The sequence below is a fragment of the Podarcis filfolensis genome (genome assembly GCF_964270895.1).
Source record: "Podarcis filfolensis genome assembly, chromosome: 12".
NCBI lineage: Eukaryota > Metazoa > Chordata > Lepidosauria > Squamata > Lacertidae > Podarcis > Podarcis filfolensis.
Genome location: NC_139614.1, coordinates 30,105,708 through 30,128,066, shown reverse-complemented (window position 1 = coordinate 30,128,066; position 22,359 = coordinate 30,105,708). Strand labels below are relative to the sequence as shown.

General features: G+C 43.7%; 1 protein-coding gene across 2 annotated transcripts; it reads left to right on the top strand.

Moving 5' to 3' along the window:
- The first annotated feature begins 372 nt into the window (after positions 1-372).
- On the top strand, positions 373-21,979 carry TAC1 (tachykinin precursor 1). 2 transcript variants are annotated; one of them, XM_083577491.1, is made up of 6 exons: positions 373-513; positions 736-1,007; positions 9,035-9,131; positions 10,851-10,874; positions 15,322-15,375; positions 21,286-21,979. In XM_083577491.1, the coding sequence occupies exons 2-6, from the start codon at positions 882-884 to the stop codon at positions 21,333-21,335; spliced, it is 351 nt and encodes a 116-aa protein (XP_083433617.1). In that variant the 5' UTR covers positions 373-513; positions 736-881; the 3' UTR covers positions 21,336-21,979. The 2 variants fall into 2 exon arrangements, with proteins under 2 accessions (XP_083433617.1, XP_083433618.1); XM_083577492.1 differs by lacking the exon at positions 15,322-15,375 and having other exon boundaries at positions 385-513.
- The last annotated feature ends 380 nt before the right edge of the window (positions 21,980-22,359 follow it).

The window sequence follows — 22,359 nt, the reverse complement described above, 5'->3', positions numbered from 1 at the left end:
CTTGAGGCCCCTCTTCTTCAAACCAAGCTGGGCCTGGCATCCAAAAACATCTTCACAAAGTCACCCCGGATGAGTCACTAAGATCTGCTTTGATGATTCATCGGGTTCCTCCTGGGACAATGGCACAAGAGGCATCTTGGGGAGGCCTGGAAGAAGAGGGCTCCTTCCTACGTAGATACAAACCCCATATTGCATCATCTGGAAAAACCACACGGAAGACGGCTCTCTGCGTGCGGACTCTCAAGTAGGGGGCCACCCCCCAAAAGAAGGAAGGAAGGAAGCGAGCGAGCCCTGAGGTGACTGGATGCTGATCCGTCTCCATCACGCCTTGGGGCGGCCTGTGCGGGTGGGGTCTTCTCATGTGACTCACATGATAAATACCAGGGAGCAATTAGGCTGAGGCAGACGAAGCTCTCTGGCCCTCCCCACCGCCAGGACTATAAAGTGGAGAGGCTTGGCTTGGTGTGCATTCATTGAGCCCCACACCCAGGAAAGCAGCAGCGTCCTCTCTCAGTAAGTGCCCTCTCCCTGCTTCAGCGTTGGCTCCTTGCCTTAGGCATCACTTGCATCCAGGTTCCTGCATCTCTCCGCAGCATCCAGCGGGAGGACCAGCCGCCTTTGCTTTCTTTTCATCTCGTCTAGGCTGAGATGCGCTGGCAAGGAGGGGAAAGCCTGTATTCAACACACGCCCACCCCTCACTTTTCTCTCTCTCTGTCTCTGTCTCTTTGCTACAGCTTCTCAGAACTTTTCAGCAGCCGTAGGGCGAGAGGAGGGGACGACGGTCCGGGCTTTTCCTCGACGGCATCCTCTCCACCTCCTGCCGTCCCCACCAAGGGTTCCTCGGGCTGCTCCTCGACGTGGAGGAAAGCGGGCGGCGGCGATGATGAAATTCCTGGCGGTTTTGACCGTGCTGTTCCTAGTCTCGGCTCAAGCCTTTGCGGAAGAGCTGGGAGACAACGAGGAGCTGAATTACTGGTCGGACTGGTCCGATGGCGACCAAAACAAGGTGAGCGAAAGATGCTTTTCAAGCCCCGACGGCTAAGTCCGGTAATGGCTTTTTTTCGACGGTGGCGCACGGGCGGTGGGGCGTTACTGGGATCGTGCTGGTTTTTGCTGTTGAGTTTGAACTGGTTCTAAAACCAGAGGTCACGTCTGGGGAAAGTCCTGGACTTCACGGGTGTATAGCGATTTTCTCCGGTGTGTGTGTATGTGTGTTTATTAGACAGTGAGAGGAAAGAAAATCCAGAGGGTTGTTTTTTTGTTTTTTCCAAAACCCTCGTCTGTCCATGCAACTTGTCAACCTGTTTCTCCCCAGTAAAGGAATTCACAGCGTCGTCGGAGAAACTGCGGACGGTTCTGTGGATGCCCCGTTAAAGATTAGAAGCAAAGGAGACCGAAAGAGAAAGATCTATTTTTTTCATCGCTAGCTGTACTCAGAGCAGATCCCTTAAAAGTAACGGGCATGGCTCCCGTATGTACATTAATTTCAACGGATCTACTCTGAGTAGGGCTTAATTGGACGCCACCCAATGCACTTGCTTTTTATTTCTTCTTTCATATTAAGGCTGCCGTCCTTTCCTTGCAAACGGCCAAGCCCCGATGAACGCAGGTGGGGTTTATGTATCGGACAGAGCCGCAAAACTGCAAGCCGATGCACGCTTAATCTGAGAGTAAATCCGAGCCAAGAGGGTGTTTACTTCGGAGTTAAGCGTGCTTTAGATCCGGCTGGCTACGCAGCCAGAGCTGAGAAACTGGGAATTTTTTATTAGTTTTGGACACCGAAGGTGCAGTATGTCTTATAAGAACTCCTATACCATCCTAGTGGAACTTAACTTCTGAGCGGATTGCACTGGGAAGCGGGGCGCAGGGGTTGTTTGGAGTTTGATCTTTAAAAATTCCCATTTCTTCCCCTGCCAGACCCCACCAGAGATAATAGATAACAAAGTTGAGAAGCTACTTCCTCGAGATTTGAACTTCCTTCCCCACCCTCCCAAGACTTGGTTACATTAGCTCATGGGGCAAAAGTGTCACACGGGTTCCAGGTATAGGGTAGAGGGATAGAAATACAGTAGTACCTCAAGTTACACATGCTTCAGGTTTCAGGCACTTCAGGTTACAGACTCCGCTAACCCAGAAATAGTACCCCGGGTTAAGAACTTTACCTCAGGATGAGAACAGAAATCGTGTGGTGGCGGTGCGGCAGCAGCGGGAGGCCCCATTAGCTAAAGTGGTACCTCAGGTTAAGAACAGTTTCAGGTTAAGAACAGACCTCCAGAACGAATTAAGCTCTTAACCAGAGGTACCACTGTAGAGAAAGGCGCTCCTGTCCTGTGGAATAACATTTCTGTCAAGCTCCACAGGTGCCCACTATCTTTACCTTCTAGAAAGATGCATTTGCTCCAACAGCCTTTCCCAGGCAGATAGGTGGGTCTTTGCCCTTAGTGTCTATTTTGTATTGCATTACTTTTGTACTAAATGTATTAGTTGGTTGTGCGTTTGTGTTTTGCTGCTTTTCGCTGCTTTTATTGCGCATCACCTTGGAGCGATTGCTTGCAAGGCAAATAATAATTTATTATTGAGAATAATAACAACAGCTCTGCCGGGTAGTGCTTGAATATAGGGATAAGAATCTGTGGGTCTCCCAGGTGCTATTCAGTTTGCTTATCTGCAAGCCACCTGCATGCCAAGGTTAGAGTGCATCCCCCACATTCAGGGTTGCCTGCAACAGCAGGATGTGGGAAAACACAGTATCTAGACCAGGGTAGACAGAGGTTGCTGGACTCCAAATCCCACCATCCTCAATCATTGGTTTTCTGGCTGGGGCTGATGGGAGTTGTAGTCCCAACAGGATCTGTAGGGCACCACATTGACTATTCCTGATCTAGACTATGCCGGTAGCACGGTGCCCATAAAATGGAAAGATGCTTCGGAGCCCATGAAACATGTGTCCTCCTGCAACAGTTCCTGGTCTTGCTTCCAACTTTGCACCAGAAAATTTGAAGCAGGAGGCTTCTGGGCAGACATGCATCCAAATTATTTAAAGACTCCAATGTCCTTTCCATCCTTTCAGGTCAATTCCATCCATGCCCTGCTCTGTTTCAGATTGGAGTGGTGGCAGTGGTGGTTTTCTCTTGCTGTCATTTCCCCCTTCTTTTTTCCAGTACTGGATACAGTCTTTGGGGCATCTTTAAGGGTGATGGGAGACAATGACAAGGATTCTTCTCTATCACTAACACACAAACACAAACAACAGCAAAGTGCTCCTGAACTGTAATGCAAATTATAATGGGATGAGAAATAGGGAGTGATTACCAGTGGGCACAGGATAAAAGAGGAAAATCTCAAGGGCAAGCTATATATTTCTTAATACAGTGGTACCTCGGGTTACATACGCTTCAGGTTACATACGCTTCAGGTTATAGACTCCGCTAACCCAAAAATAATGCTTCAGGTTAAGAACTTTGCTTCAGGATGAGAACAGAAATCGTGCTCCGGCGGCACAGCAGCAGCGGGAGGCCCCATTAGCTAAAGTGGTGCTTCAGGTTAAGAACAGTTTCAGGTTAAGAACAGACCTCCGGAACGAATTAAGTACTTAACCCGAGGTACCACTGTAAATACAATATGTAGGCTGAGCTGCAGCTGTCAGTTTCTCTGAACTATGTTGTTTTACCTTGTCATACTGGGGTTCTGGGGAAACTTCCATAGCACTGGAATTTTCTTATCTTTATTGGCATGTACCGGTATATACAGGATTGCAGTAGGGTTCAATACCATAAAATCACTCATCAAAAACCTGCATCTAATACTTAAGTTAATGTTGAATAACATCCACAAATCCTCACTGTGTGTTGCAGAAACCTGGCTACTAACTCTGTCTTATCCCCATTCTGAGTAAACACAAGGAAGGCTACCTTACATTCGTCTGCATGCCATTCCCTACTAACAACCAACTGATTAATAAACTTAGATCGAATTGTCTGATAGCAGGGGCAGTGCAAAAGAACATGCATAACTGATTCTATTTGTCTCTGCCCACAGTAACAATGGATATAGGCAATAGGGGAGTTGCAATGGGGTCCTAAGTTTGCTCTGCAGCGCTGCTCTCCAAAGGCATGTTTCTTAAGCAAATAATGTGAGATCGTGTGAGATTTTGTCAGTTTCAAGACCTCCTCTGCAGTTTGCTCAAATAATACAGTTTTGGAATGTGAAATTGAGTGCATCTGTAGCACATATCACTCCAGGGTTCCTCACCCTGCAAAACGCAGTGAGGTGGAATCTGGACTGAACACCAGGGTTTGCTTGCTATTTGTTCTCCAGTGGTTTAGAACAGGGAAATTGAATCTCTTTTACCTCTCTACAATGGTGGAGGGAAGGGCTAGAAACCTAGCTCAGTTGGTAGAGCATGGGTTGTGGGTTCGAACCCCACATTGGGCAAAAGATTCCTGTGTTGCAGGAGGCTGGACTAGATGACTCTCGTGGTCCCTTCCAACTCTACAATTCTATGATTCTATGTGACTTTCCAGGCATTGTTGTACTACAACGCCCATCATCTCTGACCATTGGCCATGCTGGCTGGAGTTGGAGTCCAGCAACATCTGGAGAGCCACAGCTTCCTCACCCATGGAATAAGACCATCTTCTGCCAGTTGGTTGGGTTGCTTGGGCTTGACAGGGAAGATGGCACCAACACAGAATTTAAGACTCAGAATCATACTTCAGTTTAGTGTCATACATGCTGGTCATTAATTTTTGTTAGACTCCGACCTCTTAGTGATGGGGGTTTTTTTAGTGCTGATGAGGAAATGCTAGGGATTCTGCTATACCTTGAGTAAATGCCTGCTAATTTCAGGGCAGCAAAAGTACATCATTATTACATAGTCATCAAAAATAAAGAGGACTATAGATAAAGATAAAAAGTTCCTGGCAGGGGAGAAGTAAAAGGTCGTCTCCCAAAGATTTGGAGAGATGGAGCTCCTAGAGAAACATAGCATCCATTGTCCATTTTCACAGGATCCTTAATCCTCAGTTATCTTTTTCCTAAACTAGCCAACACACATTCAAATGTTATCATATTTAAAGTGAGCTTACACACCAAGTGATTGCTGAAAGAACCGCCACAGACCAGACACAACAGCTTTCATATCATACCCCACAAAACCTTAAGTATGGGGCTCAATAGAATCAGCTGATAGACATCAAGTGACAGTTGACTGAGGGATGAGAAATCAAGTAATGTGCATGTATGGATCCGGCTTCATCCTGACCAAAAGCCACCTGGGTTGATTAGAAATGGTTGGGCAGCACAACTGAGCAGAAATAGATTGTTGTTAGGTCTTGCTCTGAACCACTAACAACACCTTGTGATGTCTGAAGGCTTAAAGAAGATGTTTTAAGTTAATTTGAAGTAATTCAGTAAGCAAGGGACATTCTACCTATTCCTGTCTCAACATCCACTTTTAAAATTTGGTGGATGATCAAAACTGAGTCACACATGGAATTTGATACTAGCTGCAGCATTCAACTTTCTGAGAATCTTGAATTTTAAGAAATTCTCTGTCTGGTTTGTTTGTTTGTTTGTTTGTTTGTTTGTTTGTTTGTTTGTTTATATCCCACCATTTCTCCCAAAGGACCACAGTCTACACTGACAGACAGACAGGTTTTCAATATAACCTCAGCAGTTAGTGGGTGCCTAGGAGTTTGACACATTACCAGTGGCTGGAGGAAGAAAGTCTTTGTTGCTGTGCCCCTCTCCGTAAAAGAATTAGCAAGTGTGACTTGCCACGAAGTGCTGCAGTGTGCTGTGTGTCAGGGCTGGCCCCCATCACCAGGCAGAGTGAGCTGGCTGCCTGAAAAGCGGGAAGCAGTGGCAAGATGTTGGAAAACAGAGCTGCGCATCCTGCACAGCTTGCCGAGTTGCCCCTCACCTGTCCTGCTCAGGTGCTGTTAGAAGGTGCTGTTCCATTGTCAGTGCTGAATAAGCTTCAGTCGCCAATACGTTTGCCTTTGGTACATGGAAAGGGAAGGGATGCTATTGTCTCATTTGCCTCGGGTAGCAAAACACCATGTGGATGAGCCCTGTGCTCACAGTTCTGGTCAGCCAGCCATACCATTTCCCCCTGCTATTCCATTCCATTCCCTCCCCTCTCCAAGATTTGTTTGTTTTTCTCCCAGATCAGTCAGCATACCAAGATGCTAATACTCAATCCACACTGGACTACTTTTGGAGTTTCTCATCATCTTGGGGTTCCCCAGAGCCTGCTGTTACCTCCCTCTTGTGCACGGGTGGTACTATTTTGGCCACATGAACAGTGGCACTCTCCTCTGAACTTTGGGAATAGAGGGAGTCGTGCTAAAATAAGCAAATTGTTTTTAATAAATTTAAAAATAGTGACATTGGGATCATGGTGGCACAGAGTGCTGTGCTGGTGTTGATTTTATTTATTTCTTTTTTAAAGTGTTTAATACATGCCTAACCACTGCATATGAGACGTAACGCAAATCTAAATTGTGGGTTGAGTGCCGCATGTGAGTCACATCTTCGTTCCAGCACTTGCTTTGAATTGATTGATTTGGGGAACATCTGGATTAGTTATGAAAAAAGCTCCTCTGTGCATGTCTAGAGTGCCTCTCCCAAAACCCTGAGCAGCAATATATTTTGGTTTCAGGCTAGAAAACACGCTACGTCCAGCACGCTCCTACTTTTTAAAAACCAAAGACCCAGCAGGGGTGGTTTTGTGTCTATTTGGTGTGCAGTGGTGAGCATTGTTGCATGTGAGCTCACACAGAAGAACATAGGAAGCTGCCTAGACTAGAGCACTTCAAGGGGGGCGGGACTGTGCTTCAGTGTTTCCACTCCTATCTCCAGAGTCATTTCCAGAAAGTAGTCATGGGAGACTTTGAATCAGTGCCATGGGAGTTGTTATGTAGTCTCCCCCATGCTGTTCAACACCAATATGAAGCCTTTGGGAGCTGCCATCAGGAGATCTGGAGTGCATTGCCATCAATATACAGGTGACACCCAGCATTATCTATCTGCTCCAACTGAACGAAGAGAGACAGTTGAGGTGTTAGACCAATGCTTGCAGGCAGTGAAGGGTCAGATATGGGCCAATAAACTGAAGCTGAATCCTGAAAAGACAGAGGTGTTACATGTTATGAGTTCTGAGTCCTTACATCTGGGAGGTGGCCTGCCCTGGAAGGGGCAAGTTTGCAGTTTGGGTTTTTTTTCTGGATTCAACAGTGTCACTGAAGCCTCAGGTGGCCTCAGTGCCTTTTCCCAGCTCTGGTTTGTTTGCCAGCTACAGCCCCCTTTGGATAGAAATGACTAGACCGCTGGACTCCATGGTTTGGTAACTTCCAAACTGGATCATTGTAATGTGCTCTACGTGGGGCTGCTCTTGAAAGATGACTTGGAAACTTCAATGGGTCCAAAATTCTGCAGCTGGATTACTGGCTGGCATATCCTTCAGATTTCATATAACCCTATTTTAAAAACAGTTGCTCTGGTTGCCAGTTCGTTTTCAGGCCCAGTTCAAGGGGTCCACATTAACTGAGACGACTCAGGTCTCAAATGCCTGAAAAATGGCCTCCTTCCCTGCAGACCCTCTCAGGTGCTAAAATCAGCAGAGGGAGCCCTCTTGGTGGTGGGGTGGTGGCCCTAGAGAGGGCATTCTCTGTGGCTGCCCCTAAATCGTGAGAGTGCCACCCCACAGCACTGCATCTGGCACCTTTATTATACAGATTTGGGTAAACACTGAAGATGCACCTCTTTACCTCTGGCTTTTGACACTTGAGATGTATATTTTGGGGACCACTTTATTTCTGTATTTTAAAGTTAATTTAAACTGTTTTAATATTGTGTTTTAACTGCCCTGGGACCCTGAGGTGAAGGGCTGGTAATGAATAGTAATCATCATCATCATAATAATGTCTACAATGGTTGACAGCAGCTTTCTAGAGTTTGAGTTCCTGCAACCCTTAAACAACAGGGACCAGAATTCTTCAAAGGAAAGAATGTACTTTTAATATGCTTTAATGTGCACAAGTCTTGACTGCCAACAGCTTCCGTCCAGGAAACATGTTTTCTGTATCGTCCATTGTATGTTGGGCTCAGCTTTTGGCCCAGCATAACCAAACTTCCTAAATATAAAACAGTGGTGGCTTTTATGTGTCCCGTGTGACAATGGATCGAGTTTAAATCCACATGACATGGGAATATGAAAGCTCCATTGCTTACCACACCCATTTAATGTCCCTTCCATGTCAACTCTCACATACATAAGCACATTTGCACCTGCCACAAACAGTGCCAGAAAGGTTCAAAAGCACACATAAGCTTCTCATGTAAAAGCTCCTTAAGAGAACTATTAGCACATCCCTTAATGAATGCATCCCCATAGGGCCAAACCACATGTGACTCACTTGATGTTCTAAAGCAAATTTAAAATGTGCTGCAAATTTAAAACAATTCAACACTGTGTGATGATAAGGCTAATGATGCTAATAGTTGGATATTTTCATGAGATTCTAAATTTCACTGGAGCACTGGAGGAAATTGCATCTTACACTTCCAAACATATACATTCCTCTGATCTAAATTGTCCATCCTTGTTCTTATGTTTGCCTCTTCACGCCTGTTTCAAAATGCTCATCACAGATCTTCAGCATCAGGTGTAGTTTGCCCCTAGTTTTGGGATTTTCTGACTTTGTATTTCCACTGCCCCCTTGTGGCCTCCTTGTGATAGAACATAGGGTAACTCAATTCTAGATTGGATTTTGATTGGAGTTCTGTTTGGATTCTGATTAGTTCATAATCTGGCCTTAGAGGAAAAGACATTTTCCTTTGCAACAGGATCATTTCTCCCTGGAGACTTTGGGAAAAGGCAGACAAGAAAAGTGAGGAAACTAAGGCACCATATGCTGAGTGATACTTAATACGTCCAGACTGAAGGGCTTCTTTTTTTGTTCACCCAACATTGCGCTGTCAGTATCGCACACCGAGTGCTCCGCTAATGATACAATATCTCTGTTTCAGGAGGAGTTGCCTTTACCCTTTGAGCATTTCCTCCAGAGAATTGCCAGGCGACCAAGACCTCAGCAATTCTACGGCTTAATGGGCAAACGAGATTCTGGTGAGAACCCTTTTCCGATCTCACTCTTTCATGCAGCTCTCTGATTTATATGCAAGATGATTTTAGCTAAAACTGTTGGCTCTTTTACCGAAATTGTTTAAACTTCCCTTTCTTTGGAATCAGTTTAAAATTAAAAGCCACCGCAACTAACATTTAGCAGTTGGACACGATGCGTTTAGCAAAACACCAAAACATTTACATTCCCATCCTGAAAAGTCCCATGGAAATAAACCCCCCTGCTGCATGCAATCAAAGTATTTTCTAGTGCTGGGCTGAAGAATTTCACCCAGGGATTCTTCATCATTTGGAAATATGGGGTTAATCTTGGAGGAGGGAGGAAACTCCAAATAGCATTGGGGTCTCTGCAGTAGCAGGACCACCTCACCTCCTCTACTGGCAGACAGGGATGCCCAATGAAACCTAACTGCCTCTAAACCTAACCCAACCACCAAAACCTAACTGTTGCTACACAAGTTGAGGGTTAGGGTTGCAGCCTCACTGTGCGTAATATCAGGGCAGGCCATTGTGAGGAGCCTCAAACTCAGATGCTGAATGCAGCCCTCCAACTCAGGCCACACCCCTCCCCCAGGCCACACACCCCTCACCAGCCACACCCCTCTCCCCAGGCCACACCCCTCACCAGCCCTGCTTCCCGTCCTTCTTGAGAGTTTTTGCATGACTAAAATATGTCTTTGAGCTCTGAGAATGCCCTTTGCTTGCCTGAATGGACAGAGAGGAGTACATACAAAGTATCTAACTGTATAAAGGTTAAATATGCATTTCTTCTTCTTCTTCATTTTTAAAGAAATGAATTGTTATTGGTTTTTAAACAAATACAAGAACCGTTAAACACTTTCCCAGCAGTACATCTAATGGTGTATGTTCTATCCATTGACTCTAGACAGAAACTTACACATTCAATGTTCAAACATATAACTTAACGTGACCTCTCCACTGAGAATATTGAGCTGTTGGTATAACAAGGTCTTGATTTTGATCATTAATATGGTTAAAGAAAGGGGCACATGTTTCTTGGAAGGTGTCTCTGTTCATTATGACTTTAATTGTCCTCCTGTGTCTGGTGAGACGCTCAGACACTGCTGTATCCCAGATATTACTTTCTCATATGTTCAGGGGTATTTCAGTCTGGTTCCTCCATTGTTGAGCTATCGCTAACCAATATACATTTCTTCTTCCACCCACTCATGTCTCTGTCCCCCTCTACCACTTACATATGGCCTCTGGGGAGTTACCCAGAAGGAAAGTTGGTCCTCAGGTAAAAAGATCTCTCCCCACCCACCAATGCACACACACACACACACACACACACACACACACACAGTAGTTGCAACAATACCAGTGAATCTGCGAAATTACACTGCATATAAAACCAGTAGTTAACAAAATCCATTTCATTTTATTGCTATATTTTGCATCCGGAACATCCCTTGCAGAGGGATTTAGTGGGGAAGATGGGGAATGTATAAAGGCATGTTCTTTTTTTAAAGGAAGCTCGTGCAGGAAGCAATCCTGGCGTATTGTGCCTGTATTGAAAAGTGTTTCGTGGCCATGAATTGTTCGGAAAATAATCAGTGCATTAACTGCAATGTAACGCTACTGAGCTGGTGCTAAACGCTTTTGTTCTTTTCATGAAAACAACACATTGAAATGCCATCTCTACTACTTCAGCTAATTGTTTCTTTTTGTATTGTTTTCCAGGATACAGCCCTCTCTCCCATAAAAGTAAGTTAATGCTGGTTTTGCTGGAAATAATGCTGATTCCCTCACCTACAATCATTCCCCAGTATGCCATTTCCGGCTGATTTCAATGCAACTGATATCCAGGACTGCAAGTTTACACCTGTTTCTCATTGCTTCCAAACCAGAAACAGGGAAATTCTGGTGTATGTTCTGGGGCTTCATGTGAACAAAAGCTGCTCTGTGATTGTACTGGGGACTTCGTGTAATTGCAAACAATATAATTCACGGATAATTTTTGCAAGACTGGAAGGAATCAGGTGATCACTGTGTGGCTCCAATCTGAATCTTAAGTGGGAGTCAGCACTTCTGAACACAGTGGCACTTCCTTCTAAGTAAACACGCATAGGGTTGCTCTGAATTTCCATTGTGGCAACAGCTTGCTTACTCAGAAGTAAGTCTAAATGAAGTGGAGTTTACTCCCAAGTAAGAGGGGTGAGAGTCCAGCTTTGGTTCCCCTGAAGGCAACATGAATTTATACTAAGTTTTGATTTCAATGGGACTTAGCTATGACTATCTACTGTTGATAGGGGCACAAATGTGCCCCAGTGTGTCATTGGATCACGGCCACTTTGTGAAAGTAATAACAGTATCACTTATAGTCAGGGCTGATTATAGTAGGGCTGCCATACATCCAGAATTTCCCTGACATAGCCAGGATTCATCTGTCAAAAATGGCTTCCGTGAGGAATTTTCAAAAAGTGGCTAAAATATCCAGGAAAACCTGGGGAGAAGGCAGCACATATTGAAAATGTTGGATTTTTGGTGATTTCTGTTTTTTTTAAAAAAAGGTAAAAACTTCATTCGGAGATTTTGCAAAACAAAAGCAAAAAAAAAACCCCTCAGCATCTTTGCCCCCCCCCCCCCCCCAGTGTTCGGATTTTCACTTTTTGAAATCTGGCAACCCTAGCTTATAGTTATGCACGAAGGTCATGAATAGGCCCTTCAGAGGCTGTTGGACTACAGTTCCCAGCATCCTTGGCCACTGGCCATGCTGGCCAGGGCTGATGGGACTTGGAGTCCATCAACATCTAGAGGGCTAGACACACACCCAGCTTAGCTGTGCAGCTAGGGCAGGCATAGGCAAACTCGGCCCTCCAGATGTTTTGGGACTACAACTCCCATCATCCCTAGCTAACAGGACCAGTGGTCAGGGGTGATGGGAGTTGTAGTCCCAAAACATCTGGAGTTTGCCTATGCCTGAGCTAGGGTGACCAGATGCAAAGAAAAGGGACAGGACTCTAGCACCTTTAATAGGTATGTAGAAGAGGGAATTTTCCCAGATGTGGTTTGCATGACAAGGTACATCTGTTGAAGTTCAGGCTTCCACACACAACTATTTAAGGTTCAGGAGCCTTGCTCACTTATGTACCTGATACAGCATTACTGACATTATTTCACCAGCACTCAGAAAGTTGTGGCTTTAACTCTGGGAACTCTGGGAACAGTAGCAAAACTTTAATTGTGCAAATCTGCCCAGAGGTGAGAGTAAAACCAGGTCTCCTGACCTAGGCTCCTACGGTTGCTTTTTTCTTCTTCTTAAATCAGTTTGGTTTAAGGTGCAATCATAAACAGACTTACCTAGTAAAAGTCCAATTGAACTCAGTGAGACTAACTCCTGAGCAGAGGCGTAGGAAGGTCAGGTGTTACCCGGTGCGGAAAATTTCTTGTCACCCCCCCCACACACACACAGACACACATTGATTTTTATTATTATTTTTGCCTGCAAAAATGTTTTTACATTATTTCATATTTTCTTACAAAGGAATAATAATAATAATAATAAACTTTTATTTATATCCCGAAGTTGGGCTCAGGGCGGCTAACATCAAACACATAGCACTGGTATAAAATCAAACAATAATTAAATTACCTCCTAAAAACATGTCAAAATCAAATTAAAGTCTAATTAGATGGCTTTCCGCAGGGTTAGGGTTGGGAACAGTAAGTGCTCCACTGAATTGAAATTTCAGCCTTCACAACATAGGAAAACGGCCAAGTAAACAGCTATTTTCGTGGAGGAGGGTCAAGATATTAACTGATATGCATGAAATTTCATATTTAGCTATATAATCCCTAGTGTAGTAAGATAAGACTTTTGGAGCAGGCATTTTTTTTAAAAAAAAAAAAGTTTTTTATGAACCACCCTAGTAGGGCAGTAATTGTTCCTTGCTAATTTGTCACCCCCCTCCATGATGGCACCTGGGGCGATCCGCCCCCCCTTCCTACGCCCCTGCTCCTGAGTAGGCTTGCATGGGATTGCATTGTGATGCGAACTTCCAAGGTCTCAGGTTTTTTTGAGAGTTTGCAGACACGTACACAAAATAGTACATTATTACTTCTGGAGTGGGGATGTCTTGTTCTCTGAACATCTTGCAACCATAAATGATTGTTGCAATTGTTAACACATTAATGCAAACTGCACCAATAGTGATTTTGGGTCAAACAGTACAACCTTGCACGTGTCTGCTCAGAAGTAAGCCCCACTGTGGTCAATGGGACTTACTCCCAAGTAAGGGTTTATAGTATTACAGCCTAAATCTAATTCCAGCACTAGCTTGAACGTGTCATTTGATTTAGGTTGTTCCATGTGATACATTATATATAAGCCTAGGCAACAAAAACTGCAGGTTGCATTTTGTTAGAGAAAAAGCATATCAACAGAGAGAGAGATTTCCCCCAAAACTGTCCAAAGCCATACAAATCCAAATGCTTTGATTTCAATAAGACCAATGCTAAGAGGTATTTTTTTTGGGGGGGAGGGGAGTTGTATTTTGCCACAAATTAATAAGACTCCTAGCCATCCGGGCTGGTGGCTATATTAAATCACCAGGATTACCCATTTGAATGACAATTAAAACTCTTCCAGCCAAAACTCATCTAGCTGTACTTAGTGGCTGCTTTCAAAATTATAGTGTGCTGAGCAAGGCTGTCTCAGCTTGGGAGACAAATCTTTTATATACGCAGATGTCTGGCTTCTGAAAGCTTTGCCATTTGTTTTGTCTTGATCAATAGTTTTAACTAGACAAAACTCTTTCCAAAGGGGGAATTTATAGCTGCCACTCGGTTTTGGGGAATTAAAGAAGGGGGAAGTCTTTGGTCAAGTTAGCCTATTGCAGCTCTCTTCTTTCTGTAAGCAGGGGAGCCCAGGTGAGCCTTTACAATGTATGTTTCCTTTGGGAGGAAAAAGAAATAGAGACTTTTGGTGAATAGATGTCAGAGCTTTGATCTAATCCAGCATCATTCTTCTGAAGCTTAGAAAGGAAGAAGGGGGCAGTGGCATGAAAGAAACACAAAGGAAAAACAGATAAGTTGAAAGAAACAGGTAGAGCAATAGCTGGCAAACAGAAGGCACAGGAGAGGATACAGGTAACATCAGGAAGAGTGTGTGGAGGGGGGAGTGAAAGATTCTGCCAGCATCTTCTACTTTGGGCTGGGAAAGTTGTCTGTGATGCACCTTGATTGCACATTTCTAGTAACCGGTCCTTTCTATAGCACTTCTCGGTGCACAGCCGCTGTAATGTACCTGCCACCCTCCAGAAGTTACTTAACTACGACTCTCAATATTCTTGCAAAAGTGTCTTGCAGTTCAAGATAGTTTATTCAGTAGAACATAAGACTAAACCTAGGGTCTTTGGGTCATGGGTTGGAGCCCAACTTTGGGCAAAAAGATTACTGCATTGCTGGAGGTTGAACTAGATGGCCCTTGTGGTCCCTTCCAACTTGACAGTTTCTATTATTTATCCTTGCAACAATTCATTAAAAACAGCTACACTGAGGGTCACAATTTGTCCAAGGCCTTGCAGTAAGTTTTGCAGTAAGCCCTGGTGCAAAGTCAAACTCAGTGCTCCGACCAGTTAGTGTGACTCTCTAAAATTCACTTTCCCCACACACACCAAAGAATGTTAGCCTCGTCCTAAAAAAAGTATTTTTGCAAGGCAACATTTTATTACAGAACTTAGTAAATGCACTCTGAAATGTGTCATCACCCCCTATTTGAGCTCATTGGACTGGGACTCTTGGCTACAAAAACCAAGGAACTGTAACTGAAGCTAAGCCCCAAGAAACCTCAAGGTATTTTAAAAGAAAGAATTAAGCCATGATTCTTCCCAGCACATGTTCCATCATTAAAGACAGCTCAAGAACAACTGTAGCTTTCAAACGAGGCTGGTAGCTCAGTGACCACTATTTAACTGCTAATCCCAACCCATATTGAATGAATAAACATTGGCAATTATTTGAGTAGGACATAGAAGTAATAGATGAGGGGTACTCTTGTCTTTTCTTAAACTAAGACCTAGTGAGGTGCCACATTTAATCATTTGCAGTTTGTTTCTACTGTGTATTCACCATGAACACGCATTGCCACAAGAGAGAGAGAGAGAAAGCTGTATTTCAAATGTACTTAAACACCCCCAAATATATTTTTCAGGACATAAAACAGATTCATTTGTTGGACTCATGGGCAAAAGATCTTTAGATTCTGGTATGTATAAACTACAGCGAAGCCTGCAAGCACAACCTCTCTTACCTACTATTTTAAATAGTAATAATAATAAGTATGTTCATAACATATCCACCTTCACATAGGAAGTTGCCTCCCGCCATTGGCTCATCTTGCACCTGGAACCTGAGACTTCGTGCATGCCAAACCTGAGCTCTGCCATTGAGTTTCAGTGCCTCCCTCAGTCAAACAGCTCTTGGCTGAAGTAACAACCAGTTGCATATTTTTGGGTGGCAAAACTGCTTCGTGGAGGGGAAAGGCACCATGCCATATCTCTCCAGCCAAACCTATCTTCACATTAAGCTGTCATTCTGTTGCTGATGGTTTATCAAGGCTTCATTTACCCACTGAAAATGTGATGTCTCCTAGTGGGTCCACAAGACATGTAATTACTGAATAACAGGAAAAAAAGAGACCGTGGTTAGTTTAAATGTGCTCTATAGACTATTGAAAGGTTTTAAAGGAACACCCTCTGCTATTTTCTTAAGTGGCGTAGGAAACCAAACTGCCTAACATGTTTAGCAATTATTTAAGCTTGCGTTGCAAACTATTTTTCTGAAATTCCAATTGCCGGTTGCTTTATTTCCAACCCAGTAGCGTTCATCACTGCAATATTATGTTGGTACTCTGTTTAGTTTTACAAATTGCTATGAATCATGAGCAACTGAGTGTAGGGTTTATCTCTGGGTAGAGTAGCCATTAGATACTAAGGCACTTGCAAATACCAATTGACAGATTCAAGCTCGAGTTGAGATTCTGTTCCTATTGCGATCTGAAAATACAAGAAGTGCGAATAACCATGTTTTTAAAAAATATCTTATTACTTCAGAATTGCTGTAATGTATAGAATAATTTACAGCTAGTTGCCTAAAGTGAGCATGAACAATAGATATTCATCACCACACTTGGAAACTGAAATATTCTAGCCTGGAAGATTAAGTTCCGATTTCAATCATCTCAGTATTCATTGTTCTTCTCTTCTACTCTGGTGTCACCCACAGAGCCTGAGTAGCTGAAGACAATGAAATATATAGATCTGATTGCAGAAATGAAAGTACAGTGTCTTTCTTTGCTGGAGATCTATACCAGAGTTTTATGTACAAAAACCCACCTCTGATTGCATTTTGGTGTGCTGCAGAAAAACAAACCAAAAAATGGGAAGTGGTTTCTTTTTAAAGAGACATTTTCCACACTTTAGTTCAATCAAATGTTGACACTAAAGTAGTATTGACATACCCTGTAATTTATTCACTTTAGAGCGGTCCTTTTAAATTCAGTGGGGCTGCTTCAAGGTGTCCGAGCAAGATTGTGACCTAGCTCCAAATTCACTGTGCAACACCAGAGCTCTGGGATTAGTCACCTACTGGAAATTATGCAACAGTAACCTGAAATTAAGAGAGGCTTTCAAAGGCTCCTTTCTGAAAGATATTGTATAGATATTAGAGATGGCACCAGGGTTCCAGGCAGACGGACAGCTTTTGAGATATTTTGAGCTGTAAGGGAGTCAAGCAAGTCATTGCCTCCCAGTTTCCCAACTGGGAATATATGGTTTGTATAAACTACTGAGCATGCTCAATCCTTATTAGGTTTTTTTGTGAGGAAAGGGTAGCCTCATTTTGTTTTGCTCTTTCTTAAAAAAAGGTTTTGTACATCTGCCTTCCTTGGGGTTCACATAAGTATGTTGATACCTCGCTTTCGCTTCTCCAGCGTCCAGTCCTGTCGACACTCAGCCACCTGAGTCTGCTGATATAGGACTGTGCAATCGCATAATATCATTTTCTTTAGGTGCCTCTTCCTTTGTTAAATAAGTTCTCATTGAAAGACTCTGCCTCTAGGAGAACTGAACCAAGCCTATGGGGACTAGGCCTGTTCCAGATCGTCCAAGTGTCCCTATTTTCCAGGGACAGTCTCTGATTTAGAGAAGCCGTCCCAGTTTCTAATTTGATCCCGGAATGTCCCGCTTTTCCTTAGCATCCCTATTTTCATGGAAGAAATGTTGGAGGGGAATTATCTGACCCCTGAGCCACCTGAAGGCAGCCTTGTATAGGGAAGTTTTTCAAATGTTTAATGTTTTATTATGTTTTATATATATGCTGGAAGCTGCCCAGAGTAGTTAGGGCAACCAAATCAGATGACAGGGTGTATATAGTAAAATTACTATTATGGAATGGGTTGTCCTGTTTTCATCGGAGAAAAAGTGGAGGGTATGCTGTTCTAACTAAGGGGAAGGGCAGATAGAAACTCTGAATGCTTGTGTGGAGCTACTTTAAACTGAGTTACTGTGTGGGTCCATTTCATGCAGCAATGTCTTCCTTGACTGTAAGTATCCAGGTTCTCAGACAGAGGTCATTCCTATTGCCTACTATGTAATCCTTTATAAATGGAGATACACAGGATTGAATCTGGCAACTTTTGAAGGTATGCAAGTCAACTACTCTGTCAGTGAGCTATGATCCCATGAACCTCTGAGCAGGTATTAATCTGGACTGAGGTCTTGGCCTATTGTTCAGTGAACCTGGTGACATTCTGCTGCTTCCTTATGCCTTCAGGATTTTGGGCCTTCTTTTTAGAGTAGATGACTGGTAGAATCCATCAAGCAGCCAGGCTGATACCAAGTTAGGAACATTTCTTGTACAGGAAGGGGTTGTTCACAAGTCTTTGGGACGGTCAAAGTTCTGGAAGTGATTTTTGCTACTAATATGTGGTGCCCTTCCCTTTTCACAGGTAGCTAGGATAATTTTTCAGCCTCTCTCATCTCCTCAGTCTAGCCCCTCTGAGGCACCAGGGAAATGTAGCCAGCCTCTGTCACACTGCCTCATATGCCACCAGTTCTCCGAAGTCTTTCAGCCAACCAGACCGCCTAGGCTTTGTGAGTCAGAGGCACACTCCAGGCTTCAGGCCTGCCCTGAATGTTGCCAGCTGACCCAACTGCATGGACCCAACTGCTGAAAGATCAATTTCTTACAAACGCGGAATGAGTATTATGCAGTGCATGTAGCAGTGCCAGTTCCGCACATCAGAGCGGTCATATAAAGTATACAAAGCATTTCGTTTGCTACACCCCCTCTAATTCCAACCTCTTAACATAATGAAGAGCAAGTTTAAACTAGAGGCATCTTTTGCTACAACTACTTCCAGTTCTGTATTTCTAATCCGTCACAAGTGTGGATTAGAAAAACCCCACTTGAAACACCACTTTATCTCCAACTGTAAGAGCAAATGGGTGATTAAACTAAATCTTGACTGTACAGGCCCTGATGGAGCCCTGGTTCTTATCTTGCAGCAAATGTTGAAGGCAGGAAAATTCATGTTTAAGGAAAAGTGTGCCAGTGTGGGCCTTTCGCTGCTTCCTTGGTTTGACTGACATTCTAAAAATCCATCCCATAATAGTGAAATGCAAATAGAAGGGGCAGAGAGAGCAGAGCAGTTACCTTCCACATTTAGCCTGTTGCATGCTGTGTTTTTTTCTCATTCTCCTTATTGGATGATGTGAATTTTCACAGCAGCTGATGATATAAAAAGCCGGTGTGAAGGGGTCTTAGCTGCTCTTCCAACACCATAGGCAGGGCCACCTCGCCTATGAAGCAGGGTGAGGCAGCCGCCTCGGGCAGCAGACCTGGGTGGGGCGGCAGATCCACCTGCTGCCACCCTCTGCTGCCCTCTCCTTCTCCACCACCATCACCGCCTCCTCCTCTCATCCCAATGTTTCTCTCCACTCCTTTCATTCCAGTGCTGGTTTTCACTCCTCCCTCTCATCTCAACTGGCAGCAGAGGTGCCATTTTGTGGTTCACCTCAGGTGCCAAAATACCTTGAGCTGGCCTTGATCGTAGGGTATTGCAATGCTTCAGAATTTTTCGCTATCAGAAATGAGTGGCATCTCATTTGACATCTAAGTTAACCAGTAAATGAGCAACTATAGCCACAGATCAACAATTAAACACCTCACTTCATCCCAGCCCCAAACCAATGCTGGCTACTGTGCCACAGGGCATTTCTTGAATAAATGAGTCAGTGATGTTAGTTATGATGTGTCTAAGGATGGGGAATAAATTTGATTCTATTTGCATTTAAAGACAAACTTACCTAATTCACAGAAGGGCCTATATTAGGAGAAATTCACATTTTTATGAGGACTATTTAAAAAATCACAAACAGATATGGAAATCTGGAGAACTGAAGTTAAGATTGGGAGGGAAATGAGAAATTGAAATTGAGAGATTTGCCCATCCCTAGTTAACTGCTTTCTTTCTGCTGCTTTCCTTAATCTCTCTTATCTTTCCTCCTCAACATCCTGCACCAACAGTTCTTCGAAGGACTTCCACTTTCTTTCCTCACCATTCTGAGCCCCTCTTCTTTGCCAGCTTGTGTTCTAAAACCACTAGGAGGAGAAGACCAGGGGTGAGGACCCTGTAGGACCCTTGAGATGCTGTTGGATCCCAACTCCCATCAGCCTCAGTCAGCATGGCCAATAGTCAGGGATCATGGGAGTTGGAGGCCGACAGCATCTGGGGGCCACAGTTGGTATAGTAACCATGACTGATTTATAGGGAAATTAATGCACTGGCAAAGGCACACACTTCAGTTGGGATGCACAAACGCAACTTGAGACCTACAGAGGAAAGATCAGACAGGTGGGGAATGCAAAGCACAGTACATTTCACACATTGAAACTAAAACTATACTGGAAGGAAGAACACTCTTGGCTGCAAAACACCTGATTGCAACAGCTTTTTCCTGGTCTCAATCAGCTGCCAGTGAGATTTGGGGACAGGGAGGATGTCATAAATTTGGATGCTCTACCATATTAAAAGTTAACAAGAATCTGCACAGAAAATAAACATGTGAGAGACTCCTGCTTTCTGTCCTGACAAGCTAGGGAATGCGCAGGAATATTTAACTTGTGGGAACGTTCATTTGATGCTCCCACACCTGTAATCTGAAGTGGCTTAGCCCAGCAACAGGTACATGAGACGAGGCTACCAAATGGGCTTCTTATTTAGCAGCTTAGCATGAGCAGCCCTCATCCTTAAAGATCTGTGCCAGTCCAAAAGTTATTGTAGCGAATGCTGTCACCACTACTGTGGAGGGAAGGGACGAAAGGAGCGGCAGAAAGGTAATGTGAAACCTTAGGATGCCACCATTTTCTCTGATTTACTTTTTGGTACCTTTGGGCACTGTCTAAAAGGATGGGTCCCACCCAGCACTTGCCTCTCTGGGTGCTAAGCTACCAAGACAACCCTGATTTCAACAGGAGATGGCCTCCCCAAAGTTCCATACACTCAAAGAACCACAGTGGTAGAAGGTCCTATAGACTTAACTCCATACTCGGAATTGACAAGGCAGGATCTTGCAACTATAGCGCTCCTGACCAATGACTGCCTAGCCTCTGCTTCAATACCTCCATCAAAGGAGAGCCCACCCTTTCTCTTGTCAAACAGGTTCTTCTTATGTTCCTTTGTTCTCTTCTCCAGGGTAAACATATGCAGCTCTTTCAACCATCTCTCATAAGACTGTCCTGGTCACCCTCCTCTGAATATACTCCAGTTTGACATAGGAAGCAGCCTCATACAGAGTCACAGTCAGTAATGTTCACACTGAGCAGCAGTGGTTTTGCCAGTCCTACCTAGAAGATGCTAGGGACTGAACCGGGGACCTTCTGCATGCAAATCAGATGTTCTGCTATGGACCCACAGTCCTTCTCCATCCTTCTTCAATGTCAATGCCTTCCTTAACATGTGGTACCCGAACTGGGCCTGGAAGTCCAAATGCAGGCTATAGTGGAATAAGCTTATGCTTCTAGACAGATTTACCATGATTCATACAATGTCCAATAGCTGAACGACAGTCAAATTAACATGCCATGCTTTGTTGTTGTTTTGTTTCCCTCCCAGGATCTTCTGAATGGAATGCAGCGCAGATGTACGAAAGGAGACGTAAATGAGACTTCCCTGTCCGTTATATGTTGAGATTTGTTTGTTTAAATGGCCAAGTTAGTGTAATATAGAAGAGCCATTGCAAGGAATTATTTATTTAAGACTGGTCTTTCTTTTTTTAACGTTGTAAATTTAATTAAAAAAACTAAACACAATTATTTCCCCCCACCCCTTCCTATTGTGGCATTGATACATACAGTAAAGTGGTATGCAAAAGATGGATTCTACTATGGCAACTCCGTACGGAATAAAGAAATCCGTGGTGTTTCACAACAAAGCACATTATTTGATATGTTCTGTGAAAGCGATGTTCACCAAATGTTTTAAAAAAGTGGTAAAGAAATAATAATAATAATAATAAACCTTTGTTAATTTATAGCAATTGTATCAGCTTCACTACCAACGCCAACTTGCTCTGGTGTTTAGTGCCTCAATTTGTGTTCATAGCCAAAAGGGGGGGAAATGTACTGTACTTTCTGTAGCTAAAATATATTTGTATCATTGCAGCATGTTTTTTTTTGTTTGTTTGTTTCATGCACACACATATATTTTAAAAAGAGAGAGCTTTAAATGTGAATCTAGAAGTCTTTGTTTCATTATCTGGCATTTTACAGCAGTTAACACTTTAAATAAAAGGAAAATCTACTCTGGAGATTTTGCAACTTGCAGGGAATGATGTAATTATTTCAAACAGAAAGGCACTGGATGTAAAAACACACACACACAAAGCAGAGTAGGCGTGCAGGCAGGATGGAGATGGACAAATTAGGTATTAGTTGTGTTTTCTACCTTCTCTTGACTCTAATCCAAGTCTGGGGTGGGGGAACCTATTTCCCTACAGAGGTTGTTGGACTCCATTTCCCATGATCCCTGACCATTGACTTTGCTTGCTGGCATAGCAGTTGGAGTCCAACAATATCTGGAGGGCCACAGGTTCCACGTCCCTGATGTAAGTAGCTAATAGCACTATCCTACACAGATATACTCAGAAGTCAATCCCATTGTTTTCAATGAGAGTTACTCCTGAGTCAG

What these genes read in the sequence shown, in the direction of transcription:
- TAC1 (XM_083577491.1), top strand. Translation starts at nt 882, where the DNA reads ATGATGAAATTCCTGGCGGTTTTGACCGTGCTGTTCCTAGTCTCGGCT. An exon ending in CCGATGGCGACCAAAACAAG is followed by an intron (nt 1,008 to 9,034) that starts GTGAGCGAAAGA and finishes TCTCTGTTTCAG; the next exon opens with GAGGAGTTGCCTTTACCCTT. An exon ending in CAAAAGATCTTTAGATTCTG is followed by an intron (nt 15,376 to 21,285) that starts GTATGTATAAAC and finishes TTTCCCTCCCAG; the next exon opens with GATCTTCTGAATGGAATGCA.